This window comes from Cibotium barometz, chromosome 7 (genome assembly GCF_041138505.1).
Source record: "Cibotium barometz isolate CiBa-2024 chromosome 7, ASM4113850v1, whole genome shotgun sequence".
Classification (NCBI taxonomy): domain Eukaryota; kingdom Viridiplantae; phylum Streptophyta; class Polypodiopsida; order Cyatheales; family Cibotiaceae; genus Cibotium; species Cibotium barometz.
In genome coordinates, this window is record NC_141052.1 from 29,832,996 (window position 1) to 29,854,600 (window position 21,605).

Consider the following 21,605-nt stretch of genomic DNA (forward strand, 5'->3'; position numbering starts at 1 on the left):
AAGCTCAAAAATGCCATTATCACAGGGCCAGTCTTAATCATTCCAGACTTGCAAAAGCCATTTGTGGTAGAATGTGATGCTTGTGGCAATTGCATTGGAGCCGTCTTAAATCAAGAAGGACATGCCATTGCATTTGAAAGCAGGAGATTGCAAAATGCTGAACTTACTCTTGATGTTTATCAGAAGGAATTATTGGCCGTCATTCATGCTCTCACAGTATGGAAACATTACTTATTGGGAGCTGAATTTGTTGTCAAAACTGATCACCAAAGTTTGCGGTACTTTCTTACGCAAACTAAACTCTCTGAGAAACAAATGAGAATGGCCAATTTTCTCTCAATGTTTCATTTTCAGATTTTGCATACTCCTGGCAAGAAAAATGTGGTAGCAGATGCATTGTCCAGAAAACCATATGTGGCTGCAATTTCGGTTGCTTCTCATCAAGACTTGTCTACTATGCGAGAAATGTACCATTTGGATGCTGATTTTTCAGATTTATGGGCTGATTTAATGACTGGTCATACACATGCTTCTTATGTGGTCAAAGATGGTTATATCATGAAGGATAACTGCTTATGTGTGGTTTCAAACATGAGACAAAAAGTTTTGGGTGAATGTCATGCACCACCTTATGCAGGGCATAGAGGGATACTCCCTACTACTCAAATGATTGAGAGATACTTCTTTTGGCCAGGTATGAGGAAAGATATAGAAGCCTATGTACGTGCATGTGTCACCTGCCAAAAGGTAAAATTTGATAGGCAAAAGACTCCTGGTTTGCTTCAGCCTTTGCTTATTCCGGACCAGCCATGGGAAAGCATTGCAATGGATTTTATTATGGATTTGCCCCGCACCCCAAATGGCAATGATGCAATATGGACAATTGTGGACAGGTTTAGTAAACAAGCACATTTTCTACCTGTCAAAAAGACCATAAAACCAGAACATATGGTCAAAATTTTTGTGTCACAGGTATTTAAACACCATGGTATGCCCAAATCAATTGTGGGAGACAGGGATCCCCGAACAACAAGCCTCTTTTGGAGAGCTCTTTTTGATAACATGGGCACAAAGCTGAATTTTTCTTCAGCTTATCATCCTCAAACGGATGGACAAAGTGAAGCTGCAAATTCAGCTGTGTTGGATTTGCTTAAATGCTATGTGACAGATCAGAAATCTTCTTGGGAAAAGTATCTACCGCTTATAGAATTTGCATACAATAATACGGTACATGCTTCTACAGGCAAGGCCCCATTTGAGATCATTTATGGCAAAGTGGTATTGCCACCTATCTTACGCACAAAAGATGAGATATTTGCTGCTGATGACTTTGTCAGGGACCTTGATATTGCCTTTTCACAAGTTCGGACAGCCATTGCACGCTCTCAAGCAAAGCATAAGAAAGCTGCCGACAAGCATAGAAGGCAATTGGACATTAAAGAGAATGACTTGGTATTGCTAAAATTTGAGAAAGCTAGACTCAGGAAGAGGTCTGGCAAGGAAAGAGCATGCCCAAAACTCTCTACCAGGTATTATGGACCCTTCAAGGTGATCAAGAAGATCAATGATGTGGCTTTTCGACTTGCTTTACCGGATCATTGGAAGATTCATAATGCATTCCATGTGAGCCTCTTGCGCAAATATGTGGGACCGGAACCTTTGGAACCGGTTATGGAAGATCCACCAGAGGTGGAAGAGCTGGAAGAGGTATTGCAGCCAGAGCAAATTGTGTTTCATAAGGAGCGAAAGTTTGCAGGTGGCAAACTCCAGAGGCGCTACCTTGTGAAATTCAAGAACTATTCTCCTATGGATGCAAAATGGATGGATGAAACATACTTCCAGGAGTATCCGCAGCTCCTCCAAGCATATTTGGAAGCATTTCAGTTGCGGTCAACTGTTTAGAAGCAGGGGAGGATGTCACTATTTGGGCATTCTCTGCGCTTCAGGCCTATGGACGAGTTCTGTAGGATGGACTGGCATCTTATGGTTGGGGACTTATGTCTACACCGAGAGCCAGTAGGCTGGATATATGGGTTGGGATTGTGTATCTGCGCCCAAATCCAGAGTGTGGTACCACGGACTACAAGCTAAATGAATAGGGAGACTGTTCAATGCATCCTTGCATAACATGTTTGCAAGTTAAAAATCCTGTCTTTGCATGAACTATTTGATTGCATGCAAGATTTGTTTGTGTAGTTCACATGTAGGGGACGCCCTCTTGTGAACCGTGCGAGTGAAACTGTATTCTGACCTCGTTTGTGGGCTGTAGACAGGTGGTAAGTACACCACTTTACTCTTTTATGAGTTAAAGCAATGTATTCTTTGTTTTGCAGGTCCACACTTTAATAAGTGTGTCCGCCCAAGTTATAAGTGAGATTGGGCGTCCACACTTCATTAAAGCTCGGGCGGACAAACTATAAGTAAGAATAGACTAGAATTCCCTTCCGGTCGGCTAGGCGAGTGTCCAGGCACCCTTCCCACTAAATTTGTGTGGAAAAGGGATGGTTATGGACTGGGTGGCAGTATGAGGACCTGCCACCATGCTATTACTCATTTTGAAAATTACCTCTCTCTACACTCTCTCTCTAGAAATAGGCGCCCCCCGTCAAGAGAGCCTATTTTTGTTATTCTCTCTAACTTTTTGCTTGGTGAGAGTGCTGATTTTCATTCCCTCTTGCTCCCAGCTCCAATGGAAAGCTTGAAGATTCTTCCTTTCACAGTTAAGCCTCCAGTTGCTCACCTTTTCACTCTATCTCTCTCTTCTAAATGAATATGGAGTCTCCTAACCATTCTACCGCCCCCAAATTCTGCTGAAACCCTAATTTTCAGAAACCCTAATTCTGCAGAAACCCTAATTTCAGAAACCCTAATTTTGGAGGAAACCATACCAAGCTGTGCCCCTTACTCATAGGCATCTAAAGAGCCCAAAATGCCCAATTTTGGACTCATATAACCTGCTTAAAACCCTAAAAATCAGAAACCCTAATTTCAGCCGGAAGTGGAAAACGGTCACATTCAAGCTGTAGTTCGTCCGCACGGAGGTGGAGCTCGACATTGATCGTCCAATACTTGGTAAGAGCATTTTGTAAGCAATTTTCAATTTGAGATTCGAATGCTTTGTCAATATGGTCTCCTATGTCTCGGTCCTGGCACACACATGTGTATGTGTATGGATGCCAGTGGAGCATAGCTGCGTTTGACAAGCTTCAAGGAATCAAGGAACGAAGCTACTCTCAAGTGAAGCTATGGATTCCATCGTCTACGACAAATTTGTTTGCAATGCTGTTTTCATGATCATGGATGCACTTGAACAGTTTGGCATGTGAATGCCCGTGAGGCTTGTAACAGTTTTCCTTGATAATAAAATCTATTACAAGGGGGGTCGGCCCTTTCCGGCCCTAGTGCAGTGTGCAAAAATAAAATTCAGCTTCTTACTCTATTGTGTTGCGCCATTTAAAATTGTTTAATTATGTTAATAGCTTAAGTGTTTGCCAAGATTGTGCTCAACCCCGACCGGGGGAATCTCAGGCGTACCTCATAGGTATGGTCGCTGAGTGTCGTATCAAGACTCAATTTCTGCATAAGTTTGTAGTTAACAAAGTTATGCGAACTGCCAGGGTCTAAAAGAATGTGAATCTTATGGCCATTCACTTCTCCATAAACTCGGAGAAGATCATGCAAGCCAAATACCTTAGAATTGAACAGACAATCAGAACAAATACTAGGGCGAGAAAGTACAGTAATTGACGTACCTGTCAAAGACAACTGATTAGCTGCCTTTGGCTTGGGTCCTGCGTTTGGCTTGGTACCCTTTTGCTTTGGGCACTCGTTACGCATGTGTCCTTTTTCTTCGCAGATAAAACAATGTCCTTCCTTCTTGAGCTTTAAAGCCCTAAGGAGTCGTTTCTTCTTCGCTGGTGTCGAAGTGGAACTCTGCGAAGGCTGGTCTGAAGACTTTCCTTCTGTTGTGTTAGCCATAGATGCGGAGAACTTTCTTTTATGCTTGTTCCCCTGCTCGGTAACGGGTTTCGACTTGGAAGAGACCATCGTATCATCATAGATACGAGCTGAATGGATGGTCTCGTCCAATGTTTTACATTTGTTATTTTTAACCTGTAATTGGTACGAGTCTGGTAAACCAGCTACGAAAAACCCCAAAAGAGTAGTGGGATCCATCTTTGTAGCTTTCATCTGCAAGTCACGAAACTTCTGGAGGTAGACCTCATAAGTGAGGTGCTGCGAGGTCATGGTCAAAGCTGAAAACCGGGCAACAACATCATAATCATCCTCTTTCTTGAGGAATTCTTTCTTGAAAACATCTTCAAATTGTGTCCAAGTCGTTGGCTAAGGGTTGAGTTCCTTCCACCAAAGCAAAGCTTTGCCGGATAGAAAACCTGCTGTTAATTGGATCTTCTTTCCATCATCATATGGATGAAACTGAAAGTGAACTTGCCACTTATGTAGCCACGTGTCCACGATCTCTTTGGTGCGCTGCTTTTGCTTGCCCCCGAACGGTTCCGGAGTAATGTTGGGGCCTAAAGCTGAAGCCAAGGTATCCATATCTGAGAAAGTAGAGAGGGTAGTGGTCAAGAGAGCGATGGAGTTCTGCAAAGCTTGCACCTGGGCTGCGATTTGTGCCTGACGTTCTGTCGAAGAAGCTTCGAGAGCTACTTTGAACTCTTGGAAATCTGATTTTGACACAAAATCGTCAAAAAGATCGGCATCGGTACCTTCCGTAGCCGGCAAGCCTTCGCGTTCCACGAGGGGCTCCAACTCTGATTCTTGGGTCGATATTGTGAAGAGGGTACGTGGAGAGAAAATTCGATCTTTGCAGAACAAAAGTGCGAGCGAACTTGAGAGCTTGAGAGCTTGAAAACTTGAGAATTTGGGAGATGTGTGGCAAGAAGCCCACTTGAGGGGGTTTATAAAGGTTTCCCAAAAGCCAAAAATCTCCAAAAGCTAGGCTTAGCTTTTGCTTTGCTTTTGTGTTTTTTTTTCTTGAATAAATAAATAAATATATATATATTCTAAAGTCTTAAAAAAAATAAACACCTTGGAAACCTTGGAGAGGGGTTCTTTTAAAACTTTGAAAAAAATTTTAAACTCCAAAAAAAACGAAAGCTTTCCTAGGTTTTTTTTTCTCTCTCTTCCCTCCAGGATTAACGCTGGCGGCTTGGCGTCACATGCGTTGCTGCTTTCGCCAGCCTTCTTGTCGGCACCACGCCCGCCTGCCTGTCGGCCACCTCGCCCGTCGTCAGCCACTACACGCGGTCCTGCTGGTGCGTCCTATGCTCAGGCGGTCAGAGCAGCCTGCGGTAGCTTGTGCCCATGCTTGCCCGACAACACAGGCCTGGCCGCCTGGCTACGTGGCAGGTCTGGCCGCCTGGCTACGTGGCCGCCTGGCTACGCAGCCTTGGGCGCCTTCGCATGCTTGGCCGGCTACAAGCCTGGCCGCTTGCAACACGTCAACCAGCAGTTTATACAACGCCTCGCATACTTCGCTCTCTCTCTCACGTGCGAACCAGAAAAGCAAACCTGCTTTTTTTTCTTTTTCCTCTCTCTACAGTTCATGCGACTGCACAACCGATTCAGGCCTCTTCTTTGCAAAGCAATCAACCCTACTTAGACTAGCACCTCCCATCAACATGGGTGTCTTTGATGAAGAAAAATACATACTATTTCAGAAAACTGCAGTATGCACAGAAAAAACAGCAAGCTTTTTAACACATACCGTTCTTCGACCTCTTCTTCTCTACCTACCGACTTGCTCGTTCACGAGGTATGCTCTGATACCACTGTCAAATCCCCACGGATCTTCTCGTGATCGATCTTAGTTCGAAACTTGAATCCTGACAACAAGGGGGTGCAGGCCTGACTCACCTCCCAACCATGACAGTCGCTCGTGGGCGAGCCCACAGTCTTGGCTGTCCGCACCGAGCCACGAGCTGAGCTAACTAGGTTGACGTACCGACCAATCTCCTCCTCGCGACGTCTCATACCGCCACGAAGCTGCCCTCGCGGGCCTCGAGACTGCTGTCGGCCTCAGCTGCATAAAGCAGGTGCACGTCTGCACTAGATCCAGGCTCCAAGACCATAGAGCTCTCACAAACTCGGGAGACTCTCTATATTACAATAACTAACCTTTGGCCACCCTTTTATAGGCTCTTGGCCGGCCATCGGGCGTCCACACTTGGGTGCCCGCCCGTCCATACTTGGGTGCCCGCCCGTTAGTATTTCCCTAACTCAGCTCGTCAATCAGCCTGCTTAGTTCCAAGCTTCCCCAAGCCTCGAAACTAGTCTTGCATTTGTATAGCACACGGTAGATACACACTGTGCACATGACAGTATGTACATACACTGTGCACATGACAGTATGTACAAACATACATAGATATGTGTGAACATGTATATGCACCCACACATGCACACGCACACGCTTGTGTCTGCGCACGCACACACATGTATGTATGTATGTATGCTTGCATGCATGCATGTATCCTTGCAGAGAATAAAGGGCTATGAATTTCATTTTTCTGACTTTCGGTTCTGTAGGAGCCACATAATGTTCTTGAAAGCTTGCTGCTACACCCTGCAATAAAGAACACTTTGCAACAGGTCCTTTTCTTTTGCTTTTACCCTTATTTTCTAGATTGCGATGAAAATTACTACATAAAAGTCTTCACATAAATTTTTCATCTTCTGTGCCTTGAAATATAATAGCATGCAGCAAAGGCTCTGTTATCTGTCTGCCAATGCATCGGCCCAGATGCAACTGCAGCCTATGTTCTACCACGTCTTCAGCCGTTGTTTGCTTTCTTGGCTTTCAATGCATCGAGTGCAAGCAAAGATGACTTGGAAATCCACAGTAGTATAAGCTCTTCTGCAACTCGTAAGAGTAGATCATCTCAGGTTGAACCATCCATGGATCATGGAATCAGAGGGCTTTCAGCTGCTGCAAGCAGCCATAGTTCAAATCCACGTGAGAAACTGAAAGCTCAAATGGATCTGGTGTAAGATACTGTCCTAGATTCTCAATGTAATTTTTTACGTTTTAATATTTTAATTATCGTATCAATAAGGTATTAGCATATTTTAATAAATCAAAGTATCTACACATAAAGTCTATATGTATGAAGGCTGGTCACACATCTGTATAAATTGTAAGAATGTTTTCTTCTATGTGCAGGCACAGCCTTTATAGTGGCCTGGCTTCTCTTCTTGGAATAGAGAGACTTCGTCAGTGCCTCAGCACGTGGCTTATTTTGGAGCAGCTTCTTCTCAAACTTTACAGCTGGAAGGTAGTCAAGTCTCTTTTTCATACAAGTGTGATCGGTGTTTCGGAGATTATTTGTAGATAGGAAAATTAAGGTGCTACCATAAATATGGTACTGGTGTATGGTATCTGCACCTGCTCTTTAGCGCCCTGATGACGCGAGTGGGGATATTATACCAGGTACTCTTTTTGTATGTTGGAGTTGATGATTTGAAGCTTTGTGAGTAGACTCTTATAGAGTCAAGATCGCAGTTGGTTTTGTGTTAAGTTTGGGAAATAACCTAAACTTTCCATTGAATATATGGATTGAAAATGTTGGACCAATCACGAACAATATTGCTTTTAGATTGCAATACCAGGTGAATCAGGCTTGCAGTATAAAGCTTTTGTCTTCAGTTTTTTTTTCGAATTATGGATTTTATCACTTATTCTCAGAGGCAGTACACCTTGTGGCAAATGGGTTGGCTTCTCTCACTGGATATTACATCAAAGTAGGGAATGGTACTGAAGTTCCAAGTAGGTTTGGCCCACACCTTTCTGTGTTTCAGAAATTCTAGCAAGAAAATCTCTAAAATTTTCAGATATTTTTCTCCCCATGAAAGAGATCTTTCTTTTTTTAGATAAAAGTATAATCCGTGTAGAAGCCTGTGTAAAAGCAGACAACCTACAGGGTGTTGGGACACGTAATAGACATGTGTTGGATGTCTTGGGCAACCTGGGTCAGTGTCGTGTAGATAGGTTAGTGCTTTGGTTGCATGTGAACCCATAGTCTGTGTTACTAACAGAAGCCATGGTGAGCAGGGGAGTGTGCACACCCTTATTAAGAGCTGTATACAGCCTATGGGAGCCATATAGGTTCCCAAACTAGGTGGCCATGGGGCAAGGGCAAAGTGCAGCCCCTTTTGGAGGCCCATTTGCCACCCGACTACTGTGAGCATTACAGCCTGGCAGATCTGGAAAGCGAGATGCACAGAGGCGATTGAGGGCACTCAGAATTATGACACCGAGTGCATCTGTACTATTCAGGGAGATATCATCCATACCCTTATGGCCACTTGGGCTTGTATACAGGGGCCGTCTAGACAGTGCAAGCAAAGCGCACTATCTTCATGACTCCCATTGCATTTTCTTGGCATCATCGCAATTCTGTATTTGTTCTTTCTTTCTTAGTAAAAGTCTCTTTTCTGGAACTACCCTAATTTTGGGGAAACTCTATTCTTTTTCTTGGGGAAACTGTAATTTGGGGGAAATTCTAAATTTGTGGGGATGTGATTCCAATTACTCCGCCGGGTCTTGTACGCCATTGACCCCCCCTTCACCATGGATGACCTTGAGCAAACTCTTCAAGCATTACCCCTCAAAAAATGTCCTACATACGACAGACATGGGACCTCGTTAAAGTTAGCCTTTGGGTCGCTTTCAATGTGGTGATGCTCAAATTTCTTGCTTTTGTGAGAATTTGGATCTATCTCATGAAATCCTTTGTGGATGAGAAAGGTCTCATGCAGTCCCAGAGATTCAATCAGTTGTGTCCAGATATGCCTTTTAAGTTTTAGGCCAGGTTTTGAATGTAACTTGGGACAATGTCCGTTCTATGTGAACGTGTTTCTTCAGCTGGAGATCCTCTTCTACAAGTTGTGAGCTCAAAGGTAGGATGGAGGAGATTTCGGTCTCCTTTTGTGTGGGTTTGGGGGTACTTTTCTGTTACAAGTGTTCTTGTTCATGTCATGGGCCCTCCACTAGAGACTTCCATGTGAACAGAATCTTTGTGAGGACATTCTGGTGGAAGAGGAGATCCAGACAAGGGGAGAAGGTTGGCAGTTTAGTCTCTATCGTAACAGAACCGAGTTGGGAATTATCCTACATCTTTATTGTGGAAAGCCTGGTTAAATCATAACTAAGGCCTCATGTTAATTAGGGCCAATTCTGGTGAAAGGCAGAAACTTTGGGTGGGAAGTCCATGCAAGCATGGATCTTGTTGGTTTTCTTCTCAGGAGAGATGACCATAGGTGAAAGCCATTCGGAGTGTTCCACTGGGGAGATGATGTGGACTTCTCCATTTTTTACAGCTCCACTTTGACTCCCTGTGCGTTCTAGCACAGTAGATTTCCTCATGGGGTCTTGTGCTTTCATACCACATGGTGGAGGTTCTAGCAGAGACACCAGGATGCAATGGAGAGGTTTCGTGCGGAGAGAGACCTTATTGCCAACCTTGGCAAGACTAAAATCGTGGTCTTTTAACACATCCTACAAGGTTGCATCATGGCTATCCTTCTTGTACAGGGATGCCCCTGTGGAGATTGTCAAGAGGTATGTATATCTCAAAGTGACCTTTATGGGTTCCCTCGTTTGCATGACCATGGTGTTGGGGTAAAGGCGTTATGCCCACCCTTATAGTGTGTACAAGCCCATAAGTTATAGTACATAGTACACTTAGTACTTTTAATGTACTAAGTGCACTATGTGTACTAGTGCAATATACAAGTGTGATAGGGGAGTCACACACTCATGCAATTGGTGAGTTGACTTATCCCCACAACTCTCTCTCTCTCTCTCTCCCTTGCTTCTCTGTGTATGTCTCCCACATGAACTCTTAACCTAACCCTAATTCTCTCTCCCATCAACTGGTATCAGAGCCCTTAGTGATCCCTCCCTTCCTCTTCTCCTTGATGGTAGCAAGGAGTCAGGCGCAGCAAGGCAGCGCAAAAGGCAGCCAAAGATCCCCATGAACCAGTCGACGGCGAGTAGGTGAGAAGCTTCGCAGCAAATTGGTGATCGCCGTATTGCAGAGAAAAAGCGGAAAGTGTTGGGCATACAAGTCCGACGTCAAAGCGATGGCGCCGGTTGTGCGAACTCAGGCGAATCGGCTGCAAAGCGCATTAGCACTGGAGCCAAGCGAGCGAAGAAGATAGGCGAGCGAAGAAGCATCCAGCTTGTCGACTGAAATCGTGTAGCGCTGGGCATGAGACGGCTACTACGCAGGCGAAGGCTAGTAGCAACCATTAGGTGTGAGTGAGCGTTGAGCGAAAGCAGCACGTGAAGGAGTACTAGCTTTCTTCCCCCCGTCCATATTGAACCTCTGCAAGACTTTGCCAATGTATTCCTTCTGAGACAAATACAACACATGCTGATTTCTATCCCGAAGTATCCGCATACCCAAAATGTGATTAGCGCTAGGCGGCAGCAGCAAGTAGCCTACGCTGCCCAACAGGCCAGCCCAAGTTGCGTGTAGCGCCAGCGCTAGGCGGCAGCAAGAATTACAGGCGTGTTAGTCACCGGCGCCACACAACTGCAACTGGTCGTATGTAGCGCTGCTACTCGGTGAAGAGGCCAGAAGCGAACGCAAGGCAGCCGTAGGCGAACGAAGTCCACAAGCCAGCGCTCAGCCACGTAGGACAACCCACGCAGCCAGCCCACGTGGCTGCTCAGGCTGCCCAACCAACATACGTGGCTGCCCAAACTGCACAGCCAGCACACGTGGCTGGTGGGGCTGCCCAGCTGCTCCAGAAGCTGCCCAGCACCGAAGTCGCCGCCGAAGTCGCCGCCACCACCACCTCCGTCTCAGCCTGCAAGTCATGAAACTCAGAAAAATCAGAAATTTCAGAGGTATTTGCCTTCAATATTTTGGGAATTTCTTATCAATTCAAGCAATTGAACAGGTACAGGTGCCCAATTGCTCAATTTTTGAGCAAAATTGGCAAAATTGGGTGACATTGGTCACAATCAGGATCAATTTGCAGGACATTGGTCACAATCAGGATCAATTTGCAGGAAATTGAATGTCGAAATTAGGGGCTTTTGATGTAATTGTGCAATTAAGCACTCATACATGCTGTATGATGTGAAAAATCGCACATTTGGGCAAAATTGTAGCAAATTGCAGCAAATCGCAGTGCAAATCAAGGGCTTTTGTGCCGATTTGGTTGATTTGCATGTAGGCAATCGCATTTGATGCTGTGGATAATGTGTTGATGCCTTACAAGCACTCAATGTGCCTGTAAATCAAGGGGCTTTCATGTATTTGATGTATATGTGGCCAGGGGGAAGCATCGTGAACACTCTGGATGCCTTCATGTGCGTCAATGTACCATGTATGATCAAAAATTGATCTTAAATCAAGGGGCTTTTCAAGTTCGTATGCTTGTTGAGCTTGGCAAAGCAGCAGGCAAGACTTTTATGCCTTGAATCCTCAGAAATCAGCTTGCAGTCAAGGGGCTTTTGCCCAATTTCTGTTCGGGACTGTTGTATGCAGTGTACAGGACTGTAAAAGTCTGATTTTCACTCATTTGGACAGCCAGGAGAGCATTTATTGTTGTTGTACTTGCTGGTACAAATTTGGCACAACTTTGTGCAAGTTTTGGCATGGCTGTACACTGTTTTGAGTGACCAAAAGGTTCAATTTCAGCTGCTGTACTTGCCGGTACAGGTTTGGTACATCATTGGTGAGCACTTGGTACTGCTGTACAGTACTTTGGAAGGGCAATAGAGCACATTTAAGGTGCTGTCCAAAATCTGCAGCAACCAGATTTTGGTGATTTCATCACATAAAGTGGGAGAAAAGTTGCATTCTTGCTTCCGCAGTGGGAGATAAAGCTTGGGAGAAAAACTGTGAGCACTTTGTGTGCTTTTGGTGCAGTGTTTGCACATTTTGCAGGGAGTCAGGCATTTACAGGTTGCATTTTGCTATGGCAACCACAGGTGAGAGCTCTTCATTGCTTCACATCAAGAAGCTTGAAGGCTCGCATAACTATGATATTTGGCAAACCCAATGCTACAATGTGTTGCTCCAGAAAAAGCACCACAAGCCTATCAAAGAAAGGGGTGTGATGCCCGCTTCTCTTACTGCTGAAGAGTGGGAAGATATGGATGAGCTGGCAAGATCTACTATCATGTTGTCTGTGTCAGACTCATTACTTTTCAGCATTCGTGAAGAGAAGACAGCTTGGGGAATGTGGCAGAGATTGCAGGACTTGTATGCCCAACAAAGTGCCTCAAGCAAAGTGTATTGGTTGAAGAAACTCATAGGTCTTCAGATGAAGGAAGGGGCGTCTATGACAGCCCATCTAAATGAGTTTAATGGTATTGTCAGCCAGGTCATTAATCAAAAATTGGCAATGGACGATGAGTTCAAAGCCACTTTTCTGTTATGCACTTTGCCAGAGAGTTGGGACACATTCAGGACAGCCACTAGCAATTCGCATGCTATGCTGTCATATGCAGATGTTGAGGGTGCTCTTCTTCAAGAAGAGATGAACAGGAAAAACGACTCTGTTGGAAAGTCCAATGCAATGAATGCACGTGGGAGATCCCAACAAAGGGGAAAAAGCCAAGAAAGGGGAAGGAGCAAGTCTCGCTCCAAAAAGGATTTGGAATGCCATTATTGTGGCAAGAAGGGACACATTAAAAAACAATGCTACAAATGGAAAAATGATCAAAAGGAAAAGGGAAAAGGCAAAGACAAAGAGAAAGATGAAGCCAAAGATGTAAAGCCAAAGGGCAAAAGTGGAGTCAAGATTGAAGAAATCAATGTGTCACATGCAGGTGGCAGTGAGGATGAGGTCCTATTTACTTCTTCACTTGATGCCCATTCACTTCTTACAGGTGGTCATGGTATGCACTCATGGATCATTGATTCAGGTGCCTCCTTTCATGTCACAGGTTGCAGAGACTTGTTTGTCAGGTATACTGCTGGCAATGAAGGAGTGGTTTATGTGGGTGATAACCATGCATGCAAAATTCTTGGTAGAGGTGATGTGAGGCTTGTGTTTTCAGATGGCTCACAGCTTATGCTCCATGATGTCAGGCATGTGCCTGAGATCAAAAAGAATCTGCTTTCTACTGGACAGCTTGATGATGCTGATTATGTTACCACATTTGGTAGTGGAAAGTGGAAGATTAGTAAGGGCTCACTGGTTGTTGCCAGAGGCTCTAAGGTGGACACTCTTTACTTCATGCATGCTGGTGTTTGTCACCATGCTAATGTAAATGCAACCGAGCTGCCGGAAATTTCTGTGGCATAGCCGGTTGGGACACATGAGTGTCAAGGGAATGGAGCAATTGTCTCGTTTGGGTTACTTGCCTTCTCTAAAGTTTTCAAGTATTCAGTTTTGTGAGCATTGTATATATGGCAGGCAACTGCAGTGCCCCCACAAGAAAGCTCTTGGACAGAAAGATGCTCAGTTAGAGCTTGTGCATACAGATGTATGTGAGATGCCTCAGCTTTCTTTGGGAGGGGCAAAATACTTTGTGTCTTTTATAGATGATGCCACACGCAAGGTGTGGGTTTATCCTCTTCGTTTGAAGAGTGATACATTCTCAGTGTTTCAGAAGTTTGTTGCTCATGTTGAGAATCAAACTGGCAAAACACTGAAGGCTTTGCGTTCCGACAATGGTGGAGAGTATATGTCCAAACAGTTTCAGGACTTTTGTGATGCTAAAGGCATCAAGAGGGAGCTCTCTACTCCTTATGATCTTCCACAAAACGGAACAGCAGAGAGGATGAACAGGACCATTCAGGAGAAGGTCCGTTCTATGTTGTCACATGCTGCATTACCTCATGGTTTTTGGGCTGAAGCTGTTATGACAGCCGTTCACCTTATAAATAGGTCACCTAACACGAGGCTTGGTGGGAAAGTGCCAGAGGAAGTATGGACAGGGAAGCCTCCGTCATACAAGCACTTGAGAGTGTTTGGTTGCGTTGCGTACGTGCACATACGCAGGGAAATGCGCACCAAAATTGATCCTAAGTCTCACAAATGCATATTCCTAGGATATGGTGACAGAGGTGAAATGGGGTATAGACTTTGGGATCCCATGAATAGAAAGATCATACGCAACAATGATGTCATTTTTGATGAAACATGCATGTATAAGGAGCCTGCAAGGCAACAGGAGCCTGGCAGAGTCATCTTTGATGATGATGGACATCATGGACAACAACAAAGGGCTGTAAATCAGCCATTACAGCAGGAAAACCAGCCCTTAAATGGTGCTGAAAATGGTCCAAATGGACAGCCAGAGATGGCAGAAGATATCCCTATGGATATACCACAGTTGGAGGAGATACCGGGCATGATTTTTCAGCCTTATGGCATGGAACAGGAGCCACCAATGGGTGATATGCAGGCTGGACAGCAACCTGCAAATGATGGTCATTGGGTACGGAGGTCCACTAGACCCTCCAGAGCCCCTGACAGGTTTGTTCCAGGGGTTGACTACTTAATGCTCACTGACTGTGGGGAGCCCTCATGTTATAAAGAGGCTTTACAGAGGGCAGACAAGGCTCTTTGGGAGCGTGCCATGAAGTCAGAGATGGATTCTCTGCACAAAAATGGAACATGGAAGTTAGTGCCTTTGCCTGCAGGCAAGAAGGTTTTGCCATGCAAGTGGGTTTACAGGCTCAAAGTTGCACCAGATGCAAAGCCAAGATATAAAGCCAGGTTAGTGGCTAAGGGCTTTAAGCAGGAATATGGTGTGGACTTTGATGAGATCTTCTCTCCAGTGGTCAAAATGACCACACTTAGAGCTGTGTTAGCTTTGGTTGCACATGATGATCTGGACTTGATTCAGATGGATGTGAAGACTGCTTTTCTTCACGGTGATCTCGATGAGGAGATATATATGCAGCAGCCAGAGGGTTATGCAGTAAGTGGAAAGGAGAAGCTTGTATGCAAGTTGAAAAAGAGTCTTTATGGGCTCAAACAGGCACCAAGGGAATGGTATCATAAATTTGATACATTCATGAAATCTCAGAAATTCAGGAGAAGTGACATAGATCACTGCTTGTACACCAAGAAAGCTTTGGATGGCAGTCTATTGATTCTCATCTTGTATGTTGATGATATGTTGATTGCCGGGAAATCTCGTAAGGAGATGGATACCTTGAAGCAGAGGCTGCATCAAACCTTTGATATGAAGGATTTGGGTGATGCAAATCACATTTTGGGTATGCGGATACTTCGGGACAGAAATCGGCATGTGTTGTATTTGTCTCAGAAGGAATACATTGGCAAAGTCTTGCAGAGGTTCAATATGGACGGGGGGAAGAAAGCTAGTACTCCTTTGCCTCTATATGTGAAACTCAGTGCTATGGACAGCCCACAGTCAGATAGAGACAGGGCTGATATGGCCAAGATTCCGTATGCTTCAGCTTGTGGCAGTCTCATGTATGCCATGGTTGCTACTAGGCCGGACATTGCATTTGCAGTGGGAGTGGTTTCTAGATACATGGCCAACCTTGGCAAGAAGCATTGGGAAGCAGTGAAAGGTGTCATGAGATACCTGAAGGGCACACAGGATATGTGCATTTGCTTTGGCAAACAGGATGCATTAGTGCATGGTTACACGGATTCGGATTATGCCGGTCATCCAGATAACCGGAAGTCTACTACCGGTTATGTGTTTACATTCACAGGAGGTGCTGTGTCATGGATATCCAGGATGCAGAAGTGCACTGCCTTATCTACTACAGAGGCCAAGTATATTGCAGCCACAGAGGCTTGCAAGGAGGCATTATGGCTATCTCGGTTAGTGGTTGACTTGGGCTATACAGGGGATATTCCATTGTTGCATTGTGACAGTCAGAGTGCCATCCAGTTGGCAAAGAATCCTGTCTTTCATGCAAAGACGAAGCATGTGGATGTGAAGTATCACTTCATCAGAGAGGTGATAGAGAACAAGCAAATTCAGCTTGTTAAGATTCATACGGATGACAACCCGGCTGATCTGTTGACAAAGAGTTTGCCTCCGGAGCGGTTTGCTCATTGCAGACACTTGATGGGCATTGGATGAGGCCATTTTCAGCCTTGATATGGCCTTGTATATTATCATGTACATGCTGATTTTTTCTTTTCCTTTACTTAAGGGCACTTTGCCTTTAAGTGGGAGGTTGTTGGGGCAAAGGCGTTATGCCCACCCTTATAGTGTGTACAAGCCCATAAGTTATAGTACATAGTACACTTAGTACTTTTAATGTACTAAGTGCACTATGTGTACTAGTGCAATATATAAGTGTGATAGGGGAGTCACACACTCATGCAATTGGTGAGTTGACTTATCCCCACAACTCTCTCTCTGTCTCTCTCCCTTGCTTCTCTGTGTATGTCTCCCACATGAACTCTTAACCTAACCCTAATTCTCTCTCCCATCACATGGCCATCACTGATTGAGATGGCCTAGCTAGCGGCCACACCTCTCTAGCCCATCTAGAGAGGCAATGTTTCCAGGCCCACTTTCAGGAACCTGGCAAAAAGTGTTGGCTTTTTCACACTTTCATACGCCGAGCTGCCATGTATGGTGCAGATTTTTGGGGACTAGGGCTAGAGGAAGCTACCTCGAAGAACACAGAGGCTACAGGTCATGATGCTGCATCCCATGATCACAAGTAAGATGTTGGAGCCACATAGGGTTGTGCTAGTGAAATTTGGGTTGGCCCCACTCACCATAGTTGCCCTCTTTCAAACCATCACCTAGATCTGGCATGTATACACTCTCAATAGGGATCACCTTCCGAGGATGGCACTAAAGTGATCTATGGAGTTACTTCAAGAGAGGGAGTGGGAGCATGTTTGGTTGGCTGGATTGCAGTCCACCCTACAGTCATCTTCCGAGGATGGCACTATAGTCATCTATGGAGTTACTTCAAGAGAGGGAGTGGGAGCATGTTTGGTTGGCTGGATTGCAGTCCACCCTACAGTCATCTTTGGAGTTACATCAAGAGAGGGAGAGGGAGCGGGTTAGGGTGGCTGGCACCTCATGCCATCATTATTCTCGCTAGCATGGTGCTTGGAGGTAGTCGACGGGTTTGAGACATCAATCAAATAATCCGGTTGGATCTACTGTGGCTTTACATACATCAAACATGGATGTCTCCTTTCTCCAAGCTTGTCATGAAAACCCAGTTTTACAGGGACCACTTCTTGAGAGTCCGAGGGATAGTTTAATTGTGATCCCGAGATACATACATATCCATGTCACATGCCATGCATATCGTGATTGGCCAGCTCAGGGTGTCTTCTCACTGCCCTCAAAGTCGAAAGTGGCAGAGCTGTTGCTACCCCACATGAGGATCGGATATGCAGAGTATACACCACATGACATGTGGAAGATGAGGGGTGCTACATGCTTAGCTGCCCGGCCTACTGTGAGATGTGGGGAAGATTACAGTGTGTCTTCCGCGAGAGGTTTTGTCCACTCGCATAGGTGTGTAGTTTGATGATCAGAGATGCCTGGGCATGTACTTACTTGAGCTCAAATGTCATAGGGATGCATTGAGACAACATACCGAGAGGCAGACCCGACACGATACTTCCGAGAGGGCTATTACAGATTTCTTCAGTAGTTACATGACCGAATGGACGAGGTGGTCAATTGTATGTGAATGCTTAGGGAGAGGCCCTAGGCATCAGTCTGTATGTCTAAAGGGGACTCAGCCAAGCATGTGATAGAAGCCCAAAAGGGGGACTTCAGGAGAAGTTGTCGTGTAAAGGCTGGGTCATGGATGGGAGGTGAATACAGAAGAAATGCCTCTATCAAGGTGTGAGTGGTGATTTGAGTACTTGAAGCAATCAAGCAATTGGAGCTTGAGAAAGACCAGCGGGAGGTTATGTACCACTTAGTAGCTAAAAGGACTTGGTTAATCAACACGGTTGTGCCGGGGCCTTGGAAGCCGAGGTTGGGTCCTTAGTTGAGAAGGGTGCCGCAAGGGAGGATCAAAGGGAAGCGTAAGGTCTCCACAGACCACACCCAAGGATTATCTAACCTAGAACCGAAACCCTAACGAGGGTTCATAGACGCGACATCGTACTTATTGTATGACCGCCGCGATAGAATTGTGGCCAGCGACACACCACCCAACGGTAGGATCAGTGCCTCGAACCATCCCCGAGCTTGATCTAATTGCCGCGAGCTTGCTTGGTACCGATGGCCCCAACCTAGCATCCCATACCACTAGGCCAAGCCACCCACCTTGCAGCTCCGTGGCGTTGATCTTATCAAAGGTCTACTACAGTCCGTGCTGCAATATGTGGCATAGAAGAGACCGGCTATGCTGCTGCATGGTATGGTCTTATGGGTACTCATGGTAACATGAGAGATAATTTACATCATTATAAGGCCTACCAAGTGTAATTTTTTCTCAGTATAATCACTTGATACCACCCTTCAATATGGATTAACAGCAGGCACTTTTGTCTACGATTGTCCTTGGGTGGGAAAGTGAAGATCGCTGTGGTAATGGTTTGTTTGCATTAATATCATCAATTTGATAATAATTCTTTTGTCATCCCTCCTCTTAAAAGAAAAGTTATACTAGAGGCTTTTTGTACCAACCATGGGTGATTTTTGGCATTAGTCAAATATTAAATGATTTGTTCCATGTTACTTAAACAGCATTTGGAATTAAATTTGTTTTAATATAGTTTCTGCTTGTTTTTTGGACAGTGGGAGATGGGAGCTGCAGTATATCAGGGGAATTCAGAGAAGAAAGCATTGGCAAACCAGCCAAATTTAAAGCCAGCAGCTGAGTTTAGCCCAACTAGTTTGCTGCTGAATGAAATAGGTTGGTCAGTGCCACAGCCTTTATTGAATAAAACTAAGCTTTCAAATAATGCGGAGAATAGTAAACAACTCAAAGCGGGTTCTGAAGCTGGGCGAGATGATGGCCATGGACCATGGATGTGGGTTCCCAGTAGTGAAGATGCTTGGGAAGGTACAGAGTATCTGAATAGACCAGGCTTGGTATTTGGCGCTGGAAAAGATGAACGGCCTTGGAAAGTGAAAGCAATTGTGTCCCATTCTTGGCGTGCTCATCCTGGGCCCATAAAGGCAGTTGCGGTAGGTGATGGTGAAGCCACCATTTTCACGGCAGGTGTTGGGACTAGAATGAGGGGATTGGTAAAACAATGGCAGCTATCAACAACACAGCCTATAATGAAATATACAGGTCATGAAGAGGTTTGTACTTTTCAACTTTGATGTCTTCAGTAAAACACACTTTGCTGGCTGTGCCCATGTGTTCATCTTTGAATAGTTTTTTTTTTCCGTGGGGGGTGGGGGAGAGGGGTTTGAATATTGAACTGTCCAAGGGAGAAGAACAATTCTGGCTGATTAATGTGTACGGAGCACACTCATCTAAAGAAAGAAAGGAGATGTGGGAATGGATTTGTGGTCTTGACAATCAGAAAGCATGGATCATGGCTGGGGACTTTAACATGGTGGTCAGACAGAGGGATCGGTTAGGTTCCAACAATGTAGTTATGGGTTCGGAGAAAACCAAATGGGAAGAGCTTATGATGCAAAAGAGGCTGGTGGATTCCTGGGACCTTGGGGACTGGAGTTCTACACCAGGACATACATATTTCAGCTTGCAGTATATATCTAGCTCTTCCAGGATTGACAGAGTTTATTTCAACAAGGATGCAGAATGGATCCCTCACACCTTTAAGGCATGGGTTGACCACGCAACCACCTCTTCTGATCACTTTCCCCTGAGGTGGGTTTGGGAGAGCAATAATTGCTGGGCTGAGGATAGATTGTCTTTTCATAAGAGGAAACTCATTGTAAATAATTCTCTCATCAGGGAAGATGTCTTTGTGGATGGAACTAGAGCTGCAATTACAAGGTTGGAAGGGCTTATCACGATGCCCAGGCATGGGATAGATTTGTGGGAGAGATGCAATGCTTAATCAGAAAAGTGGGAAAGGACATGGCAGCAATGAGGAGAAAAGAACAAGAGGCACTGCAGGAGGAATGGGATGCTTTGATTTTGATTAGACAGTCTAGACCCCTGTCACAAGCAGAGTTGAGAGATTTTATCAAATGTAAAATATGTGGGAGGAGATAGAAAACAGGAGAGCTCAAAAAGGGAGATTATTGTCAAGAAAGTTGTACTTAGGTCAAGCTCAAACCCCTTCGAAATTCTTCTTCAAAGCTCTCAAAGAGAAGAGGGATAGAGAATACATATCCAATGTTAGGGATAAAAATGGTAAAATGATCTCAGACCCCAAGGAATTGGTTGCTGCCTGGACCACATTCCTTGGGAATACTCTAAGCCTGAAGGAGGATGAGTCCATGGAAAGATTCTTTGCTGAAAATTGGCTTCTGGACATTATCCCTCAGGCAGTAGAGTTGGACCAAGCCAAATGGATTGAGAGGAATATCCAGGAAGATGAATGCTTAGATGCTTTGAAAGCAATGGGGAAGGATAAATCCCGTGGTTGGGATGGCCTTACTGTGGAGTTTTTCCTCGAGTTTTGGTCATATCTGAAGGTTCCAATCACCTACATAGTGAATAAGACCTTCAAGCATCAACAATTGGAGAAAAGTGTGAAGGAAGGGCTAATCAAACCGATTCCTAAACAGGTGGCCTGCGAATGTTTTTCACATTGGAGGCCAATCACCGTGCTTACAGTCTTGTATAAAATCATAGCTAAAGTTGTGGCAATGAGAATGACTCCTTTATTGCAAAATGTGATTTCCCCCAGGCAACATGGCTTTATTAAGGGGAGATCCATAATGGACAACATATATGCAGCCCTATTAGGGAAAGAGTTGGCAGAGAAGAAGAAGCAAAAATGCATCATGCTGCAACTGGACCTAGAGAAAGCTTATGACGGAGTCCATTGGTCATTTCTTAGCAGAGTGCTTGCCAAGTTGGGTTTTGGACCCTTAATCTCAAACATTATTTATGTGCTCAGCTTTGGTGCTAAGTCAAGTCTTATGCTCAATGGCTTTGTGGTTGGCTCATTCAACCTTAAAAGATCGGTCAGACAGGGCTGCCCACTTGCTCCATTGTTATTTGCTGTAATTTCTTATCCTTTGATTCTAGCTCTTGAGTTGGCAGCTGATGAAAATCAAATAAAAGGTCTACAAGTGAATGATGAACAGCAGATGGTGATTCAATGCTTTGCTGATGACGCACTTCTCTTCCTGGATGCTTCCAATGAAAATGTTAAAGGATTTGGCAATTGTACAAGTCTTTGCAGATGCATCTGGCTCCAAATGTAACTTTCACAAGTCAAGGTTAATCAGTTTAACCGAGGATGAATCCTTTGATGTAACGAGATGGGGATGCCAAGTTGTGAACAAAGGCCAGATCTTTAGACATTTGGGATGCCCCATGGGAGTGGATGTCTCAGGTAAAGACACAACGGACTGGCTTATGGACAAATTCATAGCCAAATTTAGAGCTTGGGATAACGTATATCTTCCCTTTCATTCAAGGGTAGTAATAGTAAACATGGTGTGGTTGGCATGCTTTCACTTCTTTACTCCTTGTAAAGATTTTACAGCTTGCCTCTGGAAGAGAGCTCTAAGCTATGCTAAAGCTTTTCTA

At 44.8% G+C, this 21,605-nt stretch overlaps 1 protein-coding gene across 6 annotated transcripts in view; it reads left to right on the top strand.

The window, feature by feature from the left end:
* The window catches only part of LOC147636874 (protein serine/threonine kinase), a 109,464-nt gene that overhangs the window by 57,010 nt on the left and 30,849 nt on the right, over positions 1-21,605 (top strand). For 4 of the 6 annotated variants that reach the window (XM_086800448.1, XM_086800450.1, XM_086800454.1 and 1 more), the window contains exons 9-12: positions 6,553-6,615; positions 6,721-7,010; positions 7,187-7,298; positions 18,713-19,225. In XM_086800448.1, coding sequence (XP_086656574.1) covers positions 6,553-6,615; positions 6,721-7,010; positions 7,187-7,298; positions 18,713-19,225 — 978 coding nt within the window. The remainder of the gene's footprint in view (positions 1-6,552; positions 6,616-6,720; positions 7,011-7,186; positions 7,299-18,712; positions 19,226-21,605) is intronic. The other 2 variants (XM_086800451.1, XM_086800452.1) reach the window with 1 other exon arrangement.